The sequence below is a fragment of the Crocuta crocuta genome, unplaced genomic scaffold (assembly GCF_008692635.1).
Source record: "Crocuta crocuta isolate KB4526 unplaced genomic scaffold, BGI_CrCroc_1.0 scaffold441, whole genome shotgun sequence".
In the NCBI taxonomy this organism is placed as follows: Eukaryota; Metazoa; Chordata; class Mammalia; order Carnivora; family Hyaenidae; genus Crocuta; species Crocuta crocuta.
Genome location: NW_027527822.1, coordinates 859,917 through 875,322, shown reverse-complemented (window position 1 = coordinate 875,322; position 15,406 = coordinate 859,917). Strand labels below are relative to the sequence as shown.

Sequence of the window (15,406 nt, the reverse complement as noted above, 5' to 3'; positions counted from 1 at the left end):
GGAGAAAGTAATGAAGATGTTACTCAGAGAAACTATATAGTCTGATTACTCCAGAGAGAGAGAGATAAAAAGGTAGCAGTGGAGGTGTAGAATGTACATCTAGAGAATGGATTAAATATGACTGTTTAAGCAAACCAATGACCAGAGTGCCCCGACCAGCAAAGTGGAGGGTTACCAATATCTGAATAGAAAGAATTATCTAGATTTAGTCATGGCAGTGCATCCATGTTGGTCTTGCCCAGACTACAGTTTAAAAAAAAAAAAAAGGCAGCTCTGCAGTGGGGATGGGCATGGTTTTGTTAGGCATGTCTTAGCCTCCACTGTGTCCCACTGACCCCTCTCTGAGGCCCCACCTTGGTGGTTGTGGGGAGGAACATGCTATTGCCCCAGTCCCTTCTGGAACCAAGTGTTGCAAATCACTCCTTTGGGTCCAATCTCCCTGTGCCGCATGTGGGTGGGCATTTCCAAGGTGAGCTGTGTTCTATGCTGCATGCCTCACCTCATTTCTAGGTCTTGATGCATGTGTTTTATTGATACTGCTGGAAACACAGTCCAGCAGGTTGTTGCTTCCCATCTGGTTTGGGGGAAGTGGCGGCACAATCTGGGATCCATCGCCTCCATGCTGCCAGGGGGTCAAGTGCAGGGAACTCAGCCTAAGCCTGCGGCCTCAGTGCTGCTGGGGGTTCAAGCCCTGGGGATGCAGCCTCAGGCACGCAACATCTGCGCCACCACAGGGGATGGTGCCAGAAGTGCAGCAAAACAGTTTTTCCTGGCGCCTTCTGGGACTGGAGGCACCTAGTTCAAAGTCAGCACCCCAGCTAGAACTAAAAACACGCTTTCCAAACCTAGGTTTTTCTCTTCTCCAGGGACAGTGCTATGAGAAGTTTCAGCTTCTCTTTCTTTTCCCCTGGACTCATGGCTTACTGAGGCTCACTGAGGCTGCCTGCAAGCCAGGCTCCCTACCCTCCCTCCGTGTCTAGGGTCACACTGCTTTTATCTTCCCCATTCGCACTCATTCACTCATGAGATTTCCTTCCCAGTATACTCTGTCTCTTTCTCTTCCCAAACCCCTGTGTCCCAGTGTCCTATGACTTCAGGCCTTCTCTGAGAGTAGGGTGCAAGCAAAATGCGCGGAGCTCCCTACTTCTCCTCCATCTTGCCTCTATGGAGACTTTTTGAATTTAAAAAGAAAGACCATAAAGGAGAGTATGATAAGTAACTCTGTAAAAATCAACCAGCTAAGGGATTCACAAAATAAAATGATATAAAATATGACACAATACCCTAAAATATGGAAAGTAGAGGAGTAAATAATGTGTTCAAAATTAAGTGATCATCAACTTAATATAGACAACTACATGCAGAAGATGTTATATACAAACCTAATGCATAATCAGAAACCACAAAAGCATAATCAGAAATAGATATGCAAACAAAAAAGAAAAGGGAACCCAAATATGTCACTAGAGAAATCCAGCAAACCATGAAAAAAAGCAGGAGACAAAAATGTCAAATAAAAGCTATAGAAACATCAAAAAACCATGTAACAAAATGAAAATAAATACCTATCAATACTTACTTTGGATGTAAATGGATTAAATGCTCTAATCAAAAGACAGGGTGATGGAATGGATGAAGAAACAAAACCCATTTATGTCCTTCCTACAAGAGACACATTTCAGACCTACCGACTGCAGATTGAAAGTGAGCGCATGGGATACCTGGCTGGATCACTCAGTGGAGCATATGGCTCTTGATCTCATGGATGAGAGTTCAAGCTCCACATTGGTTATAGAGGTTACTTAAAAATAATGTTTTTAAAAAATTAAAGCGAGGGGATAGAGAATCATTTATCACACAAGTGGTTGTCAAGAGAAAGATGGGGTAACAGTATTTATTTAGGACAAAATAAACTTTAAAATGAAGTCAGTAACAAAATATTAAAAAAATGAAACTATAAAATAATAAAGAGACAATCCATAAAGACGAGATAAAAGTTGTCAATATTTATGCACTCAACATGAAGGCACCCAACTACATAAAACAATTAATAAATAACGTAAAAACACTCTACCCGGAAAGGCTCTCATTTAGAATAGGAGAAATAAAGAGTTTCTTAAAAACAAAACCTAAAGGAATTCATGACCACTAAACTAAACAGCCTTACAAAAATATTGAATATTTAAATATTCTTTTGGTGTACAGGAAAACATCATAAGTGATCATATAAAACTAAAAAAACTAACAAGCAATAAAAATAAGTATCTCTGTAAAAATCAGTCTAAGGATTCAAAAAATAGAAGGACGTAAAATATGATATCAAATAACTGATTGTGGAAAGGGAGGAGTAAAGAATGAGTTTAAAAATAAGTGATTCTGGGGCACTTGGGTGGTTCAGTCAGTGAAGCTTCCAACTCCTGATTTCATGATCTCATGATTATGAAATCAAGACCTGTGCTGGGCTCTGCACTGAGCAGGGAGCCTGCTTAAGATTCTCTCTCTCTCTCCCCCCACTCATGCACATGCACTTTCTCTATTCCTCTATCTCTCAAAAAATAGATAAATAAACATTAAAATAAAGTGATCCTCAGCTTAATATAGACTGCTAAATGTGGAATATGCTATAGATAAACCAAATGGTAAACACCAATCATAGTTCAGGAACACATATGTAAAAAAGAATAAAGAGGTGTTGCTCATGAGGCTATAGAAACAAGTTCAATAGAACATAGAGAAGAAAACTTACCAATACACAGAGAGCTTCCAGACAAGTGTGGGGACGGACATTTATCAAGGAAATGGATGTCAAAAGAAAGCAGAGTAACAATAGTTGTTTCAAACAAATAGGCATTAAATCAGAGACTGTAACAAGACACAAAGAAGGACACCATACAATCATTAAGGGGGCAATCCAAGAAGAAAACATAACAGTTGTAAATATTCTGGTCACAAGAAGGGAGGTTCCAAATACATAAAACAGCTAATAAGAAACATGAAAGAACTAATCAATAGTAGTAAAATAATACTATGGAACTTTTACACCACACTTATATCAATAGACAGAGCATCCAATCAGAAAATCAACAAGGAAATGGTGGTTTTGAAGGACTCACTGGACCAGATAGATTTAACATAGATATTCAGAACATTTTATCCTAAAAAAGCAGAATACATAGTATTTTCCAGTGCACATGGAACATTCTATAGAATAGATCACATATTAGCCAACAAAAAAACCCTCAACACATTAAAATAGATTGAAGTCATTCATATTGATATATCTTTTCTAATCATGTCATCATAAACCTAGAAGTCAAGCAGAAAAATAAAATCTAGAAAGACCACAAATAAATGGAGGTTAAATAAAAAGAAAAAAAGAGGTGTTGCTTATGAGGCTATAGAAACAAGTTCAATAGAACATAGAGAAGAAAACTTACCAATACACAGAGAGCTTCCAGACAAGTGTGGGGACGGACATTTATCAAGGAAATGGATCCACTAAACATTGAATGGGTCGACCATGAAATCAAATTAGAAATCGAAATTACATGGACACTAATGAAAACACAGTAGTACAAAAACTTTGGGATGAAGCAAAAACATTCTAAGAGGGAGGTTTATAGCAATACAGGCCTCAAGAAGCATAAAAATCTCAAATAAACAGCTAATATTCACCTAAAAGGGCTAGAACAATAATGACAAAGCCCAAACACTGAAGAAGGAAGGAAAGAAGCAAGATTAGAGCAGAAATAAATGATATAGAAACAAACAAGCAAATAAAAACAATATAACTGATAATAAGACCAGGAGCATGTTGTTTGAAAAAAAAATCTATAAAACTGATAGACCTCTAACCTGACTCATCAAAAACAAAAAAGAAAGGATTCAAATAAACAAAGTCACAACTGAAAGAGGAAAACTATAAATCAACACCACAAAAATGCTAATAATTGTAAGAGAATATCATGAAAACTGACATGCTAACAATTTGGGCAATTTAGAAGAAATGGTTTAATTCCTAGAGACATATAACTTACCAACAATAAACCAGTAAGAAATAGAAAATCTGAAAATCAGTTACCAGCAAGGAGATTAAATCAGAAAAAAAAAAAAAAAACCCAACAAACAAAGTGAAGGACCAGAAAGTTTCACAAATGAATTCTACCAAACATTTAAAGAGTTATTACCTATTCTTCCCAAACTATTCCAAAAAAATAGATGAAAAAGAAAACCTTTCAAATTCATTCCATGACACTCCTATCACTCTGATACCACAACTAAATAAAGACACCACAAAAAAAGAGAACTACAGGTCAATATGTCTGATGAATACAGAGGCAAAAGTACTCAACAAAATACAATCAAATCAAAATCAATAATTCATTTAAAAATAATCATTTAACAAAATCAAGTAAGATTTAATTCCAGGGTGCCTGGCTGCCTCAGTTGGTTGAGCATCCAAGTCTTGACTTTCACTCTGGTTATGATCTCACAGTTCATAGGTTTAAGTCTCAAATCATGCTCTGAGCTGACTGTGCAGAGCCTGTTTGAGATTCTCTCTTTCTCCCTCTTTCCCTACCCCTCCCTCACTCCTGTTCTCTCTCTCTCTCAAAATAAATAAATTTTAAAAAGAAGATTATATATAGGTGAAAATATATATTATTATACATATGGAATATTATTCAGCCACAAAAAACGAAATATTACCATTTGCAATGACATGAATGGAGTTCAGACAATTACGCTAAGTGAATTAAGGGTAAGACAAATACCATATGATTTCACTCATATGTGGAATTTAAGAATAAGACAAATGAACACAGGGAAGAAAAAAAAGACAGAGGGGTAAAAGAGGACATAGACTTTTAATTACAGAAAACAAACCGAGGGTTACTAAAAGGGAGGTAGGTTGGGGGATTGGTTAAATTGGTAATGGTGATGAAGGAATTCTTATGATGAGCACTGCATGGAATTATTATTATTATTAATATTATTATTTATTTATTTTATTTTTTTAATGTTTTAACAATTATTTATTTTTGAGAGACAGACCATGAGCAGGAGATGGGCAGAGAGAGAGACACACACACAAAATCAGAAGCAGGCTCCAGGCTCTGAGCTGTCAGCACAGAGCCCAACGTGGGGCTTGAACCCATATACTGTGAGATCATGACCTGAGCCGAAGTCAGACGCTCAACTGACAGCCACCCAGGCGCCCCTGTATCTTTATTTTATTTTGAGAGACAGAGACAGAGAGCGAGTCGAGGAGGGGGAGAGAGAGGGAGACATAATCTGAAGCAGGCTCCAGGCTCTGAGCTGTCAGCACAGAACCCAACATGGGGCTCACACTCGCAGACATGAGATCATGACCTAAGCTGAAGTCAGATGCTCAACCAACTGAGCCACCCAGGACCCCCATCACTGTATGGAATTATTAAATCATTTTGTTATACACCTGAGACTAATATAATATTGTATGTTAACTGTACTGTAATTAATATAAAAAACTTAAAAGATAGAAATAAGTATTTCCAGAAATAGTTAGAATCACTGAATATTTGCATTTTCTAAGAATTCTCTGAAAGAAAAAATATTTACATTAATATATGTAAATCCAAGGAAATATCTGTTTTTATCCCATCCAAGATCTTTATTAAATTATAAAGTTGTTTAAATCAAATGCTTGAAAATAATTTGAGACCATCCTTTAGAAAGATATCTTCTTGAGCTAGCACTAAGTACCCAAGAGAATGTTAAATTATCATCTTCTCCCAGAAGGTTTATACACACATAAGTAATTACTTAATAACAAATTGTTTTCAGTATGGAGATCATTAAGAGAAAGATTGAGATAGATAAACTGTAAAACACCAAAAGTAAAGTTGAATGTTGCTAAGACAGGACTGGATCAGAAGGAAAGAGGAAAAAAGAAAAAAAAGAAAAAAACTAGAGAAAGACTAAGAACAAGTTTCAAAGGCTATGGAAGATTGTCTAATCAAACACTACTGAATATTAAGAGAAAATTGTGTAAAATAAGATAACCAAATAAAAAAGAAAAGAAGATAGCAATAGAAATACAATATTTTTAAATTAATAATATCAAGGCGTTAAAAAAAAGTAAAGAATAAAGTCCAAAGACAGAGTTTATGGAGTTTATGTATACACCAGAAAGAATTACAAAAGGGTAAGTGAACAGGATTATTCTGTGCTTCCTATGTTCTATTCAGTAATTGACCAATGAATGGGTAAATTTGTTATCACAAATTTGTTCTGGTAACATATAACCATCATAGCATTTAATTCCGGAAATTTCCTATGGTTCAGAAACAATATAAATATAGTTATTTTTACTAAAATATTGCATGTATGTAAAGCAACTGTTTTTATGTATTCAAAATCATTTTTCAAGTGTAACAAATTTCTTATTATACTGTCCCTAAATTGTTAAAAACTAGAACTCTTATAAAAAAGGATGATCATTCTTTTCGTTAATTTGAAAAATTGAAAATCCATTTATTTGAAACCAGTAAATCAAACTATGTATCTAAGTTTTTAAAATTATAATTGGAAGCCAAATCTAAAAATATCATTTCATAATATGGAAACAGATATTCTATTTGTTGTCTAATATATAGTCATAACAATTTTTTTAAAATTTTGAAAATGAAAAGTAATTATTTTATTCACACTACTTATTCAATTTAATATAGAATCATTTCATACTAATAAATTTTAGAAATGACATTGACAAGTGCTTTCTATTTGAATATAACTTAAAATATAATTTATTTGAACCTATCTATCAGACTCTACAGAGACGTATTTCAAAAGTGTCTCTGAAAGCAGTAGCTACAAAGTGCTATGGCTGTGATATTGAACTTACAGAACTGATTGTCACAGTTCTGCTTGGGGCAGCTTCTCTACCGTCTATGTGTTTCAGTTTTCTCATCTTTAAAACTAGTAGAATGTTGAGAAAACCACAGTAATAGGATTTACAATGATCATGTTATGCTAGTGAATTCCATGTAAGCATTCACTATATGTTAGCTACTGTTAACTATTATTGTAAGTTTACATTTAAATGGCAGCTCCTTGACTACATTTTTAGAGAACAATTAAACAATACCAAAGACATTAACATTGGCTATAAGAACTTTGAGTTAGAAAAGTTGTTGTATATATACTGGCCATGAATGATACAGATTTTGGGTATAATAGCTTTAAGAAACTTGTGAAAACCATTATTTAGCATTTTATGCTGATGAGCTACTTTTCTTTGTATTTCTTATTGTTCTGTCTCATCTCACAATATATAAATTAAGATATATATTTTTTCTTTTTTAGGATAATTAATTAATAATCTAGATCTTTTACTACCCAACCAAACAGGGGAGAGTTATGTCATCACCCTGTTTTTCATATTCTTTATTTAAAAAATCATAAGGATGATAGATCCTTGCTCCTCAGATTAGGGTCCTCATCCAGTAGTGTCTTCTGCGAGTTTGTGTTCAATGCAAAGTCACAGGGTCCACCTCAGATGACTGCATTATAATCTGTATTTTGACATCATTCTCAAGTGATTCACATGTCCATTAGAATTTGGGATCACTGTTCTAGATAACTTTGAAGTCCATTCTGCTGTAAATGAGGTATATCTACCATCAGGACCCATTTGCTTTGTGGACCCATTTGTAATATAAATATACTTGTTAACATTAGATATACGTAATGTATCTGCTGATGACTATGGAGGTAATATGTCTTTTGGAGAGTGTAAAAATATGATGTATGAGGACAGAGAGGGGGCATTCTTTCATAAGAAAATGAAAAGAGTCCACTTAGACTTCTTTCAAAATCTGCTTCTCAAATTAGGTTTTAGTCATCAGCATGTTTGGCGGTAAGACCTCCCAAGTGATCTCCTAATTAATAGATTCTATCCTCAAAAAGAAGCATTCAGAAGTGGATTACAAGAATTCTTTTTTCTTATAGTCTTTTACTTAATGGTAACATAAGTGGAAAGTGATGGTCTTAATGACAAGGAGAAGCATATTTTGCATATATGAATAAAAATGGACTTTTCAGTGTTTTTTAGCATAGTAAAAATAATCACCATCATCATTATTTTTCTGTCATTCAATTATTCTTTTTTTAATGTTTATTTATTTTGAGAGAGACAAGAGAGTTTGAGGGCATTCATGCACGAGGGGAAGAGGAATCCCAAGCAGGCTCCATGCTGTCAGTACTCAAACCAATGTGGGACTCAACTCACAAACAGTGAGACCATGACCTGAGCTGAAATCAAGAGTAGGATGTTCAACTGACTGAACCACACACATGCCCCTCAATTATTTTTGATTAACTATTTAATTTTTTAAGGTTTATTTAATTCCAGTTGGTTACATGATGGGAATGAAGGAGTGCATTTGTTGTCATGAGCACTTGGTGTTGTATGGAAGTGATGGATCACTGACTTCTACCGTTGAAACTAATATTACACTGTACTGAACTATCTGGAATCTAAAGAATTTTTTAAAAAATAACTAGTTTCAAAATGATATTCTGCTTTTAGCCTGTTCTAAAACTTACAAATGAGTATCAAGAAGTCTTAGATGCAGAAAGCAGTTGCCTTAAATGTATTGTTTAATATGAAAATACTTTCTGGTGTGAAGAATGTGTCACATTAATAACATTAAATATGGATTTTTCAAGGTCATAGAAGACAAAATTAATGTTACACTAATTTAGTGTTTTATAGTCTACTTCTGAGTACTCTTTTTGAAGTCAGAGCTTATAAATTGGAAGACCAATTCAAAAGCTATAACTGTAAGAGATTGACTAGAACCTACAATTGAGTCACAAAGACAGAAAGAAAAAAACACCTGTTTTAATTGAAGAACCAGGCAGAAAGAGTCTAGTTACAAGGTAGTGAATTGTGTCAACAGGAAATGGTCATCCTTTCATGTATTTATTTTTTTCTACAAATAGTTTATTGTCAAGTTGGTTTCCATAGAACCCCCAGTGCTCATCCCCACAAGTGCCCTCCTCCATACCCATCTCCCCCTCCTTTCGTGCATTTAGATGTAATCTATGGCTGTGTTGGGACGTAACCAGAATAAAATAATGTAGGTCCACAGACTGGATTTGAATCTTGGATTTGAACTATAACTATAGCTGCAATCTTTCTGAAAATGCTAAAATGGGGGAGCCTGGGTGGCTCAGTCGGTTAAGCGTCCGACTTCAGCTCAGGTCATGATCTTATGGTTCATGGGTTCGAGCCCCATGTCAGGCTCTGTGCTGACAGCCAGCTCAGAGCCTGGAGCCTGTTTCAGATTCTGTATCTCCCTCTCTCCCTGACGCTCCTCTGCTCACGCTGTCTCTCTCTCCCTCTCTCAGAAATAAATAAAACATTTAAAAAATTTAAAAAAATGCTAAAATGTTCTGCACTGGAATCTCTTTAAACACTAATTGGTTATAATAGCACATATATCTTAATTTTTTTAATTAATTGAATTAACCATGCATAGCTCCAGGTACAGAATAGGCACTCAGCATATGTTAGACTGTCAGTCTGTATTCAGTTATTGAAGCATTATCATGAATCCTGTTCTTTTTATTTCTCTAGGACTGTGTGATTGGATAGGAACCCTCTACTGGGTGGTGTCTAATTACTGGTATTTCTCAGTACTTTTTCAATGAGAACAGACAATGCAACTTATGCCCAGGATTTCCTCCTGCTGGGCTTTCCTGGGTCCCAGTTCCTTCAGCTATCTCTCTTTATGCTTTTTCTGGTGATGTACATCCTCACAGTGAGTGGTAACATGGCTATCTTGATGTTGGTGAGTACCACCCCCCAACTACATACTCCTATGTACTTCTTTCTGAGCAACCTCTCTTTCTTGGAGATTTGGTATACCACAGCTTCAGTCCCCAAAGCCCTGGCCATCCTCCTGGGGAGAAGCCAAACCATATCATTTACTGGCTGCCTTTTGCAGATGTACCTTGTTTTCTCATTGGGCTGCACAGAGTACTTTCTTCTGGCAGCCATGGCTTATGACCGCTATCTGGCCATCTGTTATCCTCTACACTATGGGGCCATTATGAGCAGCCTGCTCTCAGCACAGCTAGCCCTGGGATCCTGGTTGTGTGGCTTCCTGGCCATTGCAGTCCCCACAGCCCTCATTAGCACCCTGTCCTTCTGTGGTCCCCACACTATCAACCACTTCTTCTGTGACATTGCACCCTGGATCACCCTGGCTTGCACCAGCACACAGGCAGTGGAACTCGTGGCTTTTGTGATTGCTTTTGTGGTCATCCTGAGCTCATGCCTCATCAGCTTGGTCTCCTACATATTTATCATCAGCACCATTATCAGGATCCCTTCAGCCAGTGGCAGGAGCAGAGCCTTCTCCACATGCTCTTCACATCTCACTGTGGTGCTCATCTGGTATGGGTCCACAATCTTTCTTCACGTCCGCACCTCCATCAAAGAGGCCTTGGATCTGACCAAAGCCGTGCATGTCCTGAACACCGTGGTGACTCCAGTTCTAAACCCCTTCATCTACACTCTCCGTAACAAGGAAGTAAGAGAAACTCTGCTAAAAAAATGGAAAGGAAAATAAACTTCTCCAATAAAACAGATCTCTGTAAATGATCACCATTTCTCTCCAAGTAAGATATGGAGGGAAAATGAAAATGTTCCTTGATATAGGAGACAAAAGAAACAGAAGGGGAAAAAATAAACTGCATATACTGGCTCCACTTTTTTATCAGTTTATTTTTAAGTTTATTTATTTATTTATTTATTTATTTATTTATTTATATAGTGTGTGTGTGTGAGAGAGAGAGAGAGAGTGAGAGAGAGAAACAGAAAAGAGGCAGAGAGAGAAGAGAGAATCCCAAGCAGGCTCTGCAACCTGCAGATCCAGATGCAGGTCTCGGACTCACTAACCACTAAGATAGAATCATGACCTCAGCCTAAACCAAGAGTCCTAGGCTTAACCTACTAAGCTACCCAAGTATCCTGGTTTACTTTTTTATACATGATTGGGAATAGTTTATAATTAAGCAAATTGGATTTTTTTTTAGCAAATTGGATTTTTTTTAAAGAAAAANGGGTGTGTGAATAAATAAATTCTTATTTCTTTTAAAGACTTCTTTGACCATATAAGTAAAAACTTTTGAGAACTATATTTGTGAAATATGAAACATAAGAAATAGGAAAAGTTTAAATGGATAAAAAGGAAACCGAAATCAGAGTGCACAATTATTTCAACATACTGTTTCCTGGATAAAATACAGTAAAATGGATACATATAAAAATGATCATTATCATGTGCCACATTTGTTCAATAAAGATAGGGTACAAAGCAATCTAGAAAACAGGTGGTGAAAAGTGAAAAGCATATGAACAGAACTGCAGGAGGTTTGAATAAAGCAATAGAAGTACCTTACATAATGTTATGTACCTAGAAAAGAAAGGCACTAATTGTGATTGTTAGCATGTCACCAAAGTTAGAATATCCAATGGCTTCAGCGGAAAAAGAACTATTGGGAAAAGTAATTGTGGCAGTTACTTGATTTCCCTCTGATCCCATATCTTAGGGAACAAAATACTTTACTTTTGAACCATCAACACATCAAAGGTTAATTTCCCTTTCCTTAACCCATTTTTCGTGGCTGCTGCTAGGAGCAAAGAGGCGATTGGCAGACTGAACCAGTCTGGAGATATTATATGTCCTGTTCTGCATTGGCTTACATATGTACAAATAAGGGTGCTACTCAAAGGAGAAAAATCTATAAGACTGAGTACCAGCTATCTCTTAAATCCTGAATGTTTGTGCTATTTGATATCTCTTTTGGATCCCTACTCAAAAGTGAACTGAAGGAAGAATAGAACAAGGCTATATATTCAAAGCGAATTGGAGAAAATATTTCATTGTGAGAGTCATAATATAAATTTTCAAAAACTATACTATATTGAACATTTACCACATAAAGTACTATAATGAAATGATGTACATGTAATATGGCTTTGTTTATTTGTTATGTGCATTTGTTTATTAATATTTTTGAATATATTATATTTGAACTTATAGGGCGTATTTGTCAGAAGAAGTTTTGTAGTTTTATTATTTTAGACTCTGCATTTTTGGTGCTCTTAATAACTAACAAAATTTTATTTTCTTGAAAAAAATGTGTAAAATTTATACTGGTTCTTATTTAAAGTTTTGATAGAATTCTTCAGTGAGCCTGTTCCCATGGTGTGCCTCTTTCCCCCTCCTGCCCTATGACCCAGCAATAGCACTGCTAGGAATTTACCCAAGGGATATAGGAGTGCTGATGCATAGGAGCACATGTACGCCAATGTTCATAGCAGCACTTTCAACAACAGCCAAAACATGGAAAGAGCCTAAGTGTCCATCAATGGACAAATGGATCAAGAAGATGTGGTTTGGGCGCCTGGATGGCTTAGTCGGTTAAGCGTCCGACTTTTGCTTAGGTCATGATCTCACGGTTCGTGGGTTCGAGACCCGCGTCAGGCTCTGTGCTGACTGCCAGCTCAGAGCCTGGAGCCTATTTCAGAGTCTGTGTCTCCCTCTCTCTCTAACCCTCCCCTGTTCATGCTGTCTCTCTCTCCTAGAAATAAATTTAAAAAAAAAAAGAAGAAGTGGTTTATCTATACGATGGATTATTACATGGAAATGAGAAAGCATGAAATCTGGCCATGTGTAGCAACATGGATGGAACTTGAGGGTGTTATGCTGAGTGAAATAAGTCAGGCAGAGAGGGACAAATACCATATGTTTGCACGTATAGGAGAATTAGGAGGAACTGTTAAGGAGGACCGTGGGGGAGAAAAAGGGGGGAAACAGTGGGGGAGGGGGAGAGAGGCAAACCATGAGAGACTCTTGAATGCTGAGAACAAACTGAGGGCTTATGGGTGTGAGGGGTAGAGGGGAGGTGAGCATGGAGGAGGGCACTTGTGGGGATGAGCCCTGGGTGTTATATGGAAACCAACTTGACAATAAACTATTTGTAAAAAAATAAAATAAAATAAAATAAAATAAAATACCATTGTGATTTAAAAAAGAATCAGATGAGAGTCCAGAAGGTGAAGACACTTAACAGAAGGATCCTTAGTATTAGTCAAACTACTTATTAGTATTTCCTGTGATTTTGGTATTGTTTGGTTTTTGTTCAGAACCTTATAGGCTTTAAAGGCAACTCATGAATAAAACAGCAAAAGATGAACAAAATAAATAAAAAATAAAAATAATAAAAAAGACAATAAGCCAGAAATAAAAAAGAATGCAGAGACTTACATAAAATGCCAAGATCAAGGAATTTATCACAGATGAAAGAACAAGATAAGGCCATAGCCAAAGATCTAAGTGAAAGGAATATAACTAGCATACCTACTGGAGAATTTAAAGCAAGAACCATAAGCATACTTGCTGGGATTAAGAAAAGAATGGAAGACTTCCAGGAGGCCTTTATCACAGAGGGGGGAAAAAAAGATTAAAAGATTCAGTCAGAAATGAAAAATGCAATAACTGAGATTGGATATAGGAATGATGCAATGCATACAAAGCTGGAAGAAGCAGAACAAATTCCTGACATAACAGACAAATAATGGAAAACAGAATGGAAAATAATTAAGCTAAACAAAAGAGACAAGAATTATGGAGCATGAGAATAAACTCATGGAACTCAGTGATGCCATTAAATGTAATAATATACATATCATAGGAGTCTAAGAAGAATGGAGAGAAAATTTACTTGAGGAAAAAATAGATTAAAACTGCCTTATACTAAAAACAAACAAACAAACAAACAAACAACTGCCTTATACTGGGAAAAGAAATAGACATCCAGGTCCAGAAGTCAGAGACAACTTGCATCAAAATCAACAAAAGCGGTCAACACCAAGACATATTGTAATTAAATTTGTAAAATATAGTGATAAAGAAAATATCTAAAGAGCAGGAAACCAGAAGACTTTAATTTACAAGGGAAGACACATAAGGCTACCTGCAGATCTCTCCACAGAAATTTGGCAAGCCAAAAGGGAGTGTCATGATATATTCAATGTCGTGAATGGGAAAAAAATATGCAGTCAAGAATACTCTATCCAGCAAGACTATCATTCGAGTAGAAGGAGAGATAAAGAGTTTTACAGAAAAGCACAAACAAAAAGAGTCTGTGAACACTATCCAGCCCTGAAAGAAATATTGAAGGAGATTGAATGCAAAAAATAGACCCAAAGTTACAAAGGCAACAAAGGACCAAAAAACTCTCAGAAACAATGACAAACAAGTAATAAAATTGGACTAAATACATCTATCAATACTCTGAATGTCAATGGTATAAATACTCTAGTCAAAATCAGAATGGATTTTTTAAAAGGACCATCTATATGCTGCCTACAAGAGACCTTGTTTAGACCTAAAGACACGTGGAGATTGAAAGTGACGTGATGGACTATTTATAACAAAAATGGATGTCAAATGAAATATGAACTAGCAATATATATATCAGAAAAGCTAGCCTTTATGTCTGTCCTTCCTTCCTTCCTTCCTTCCTTCTTTCTTTTCTTTCTTTCTTTCTTTCTTTCTTTCTTTCTTTCTTTCTTTCTTTCTTTCTTTTAGTAGACTCCACATTCAGCATGGAGCCCAACACAGGGTTCAAACTCATGACCCCCAGATCAAGACCAGAGCCCAAGGACAAGAGTCATATGCTCAACTGACAGAGCTACCCAGGCACGTCAGTAAAACTAGAGTTTAAAACAAAGAATGTAACAAGAGATAAACAAGGACACTATATCATAAAAAAAAGAGGACAATCCAAAACGGAGATGTAACAATTGTAAATATTTATGCACCCAACAGACAGAACCCAAGTAAAACAATAAAAAACACAAAGGAACAAATTGATAGTAATACAATAATACTAGGGGAATTTAATATCCCAAGTATAGTAATAAACAGATTATCTAAACATAAAATCAACAAGGAAACAATGTCTTTGAATGACACATTGGACCAGATGTACTTAACAGATATATTCAGAACATTCCATCTTTAAACAGCAGAAGAAATATTTTTTAAGCACACATGGGACTTTCTGTAGAATAGATTACATACTGGGTAACAAATCAGGCCTTAACATGCACAAAAAGATTGAGATCATATGATGAATATTTTCTGACCATAACACTATGAAACTTGAAGTCAACCTCGAGAAAAATTTGGAAAGAACACGAATGCACAGACGTTAAAAACATGTTACTGAACAATAAATGAGCCAAACAGGAAATCAAATAAGAACTTAAGAAATACATGGAAAAGAATGAAAATGAGAAACCAATTATCCAAAAACTTTGGGATACAGCAAAAGCATTCAGAAG

At 35.9% G+C, this 15,406-nt stretch overlaps 1 protein-coding gene across 1 annotated transcript; it reads left to right on the top strand.

Annotated features, from left to right (window-relative positions):
* Positions 1 to 520: 520 nt before the first annotated feature.
* LOC144241446 (olfactory receptor 6F1) lies at positions 521 to 10,619 on the top strand. The gene is made up of 2 exons (XM_077776020.1): positions 521 to 749; positions 9,703 to 10,619. Exons 1-2 carry the CDS (start codon positions 521 to 523, stop codon positions 10,617 to 10,619), a joined length of 1,146 nt encoding a protein of 381 aa, XP_077632146.1.
* Positions 10,620 to 15,406: the final 4,787 nt, after the last annotated feature.

Excerpts from the sequence above, each read along its gene's own strand:
- LOC144241446 (XM_077776020.1), top strand. The coding sequence starts at position 521 with ATGTGTTTTATTGATACTGCTGGAAACACAGTCCAGCAGGTTGTTGCT. Across the intron at positions 750-9,702 it reads CACAGGGGATGGTGCCAGAA|ACAATGCAACTTATGCCCAG; the intron begins GTGCAGCAAAAC and ends CAATGAGAACAG.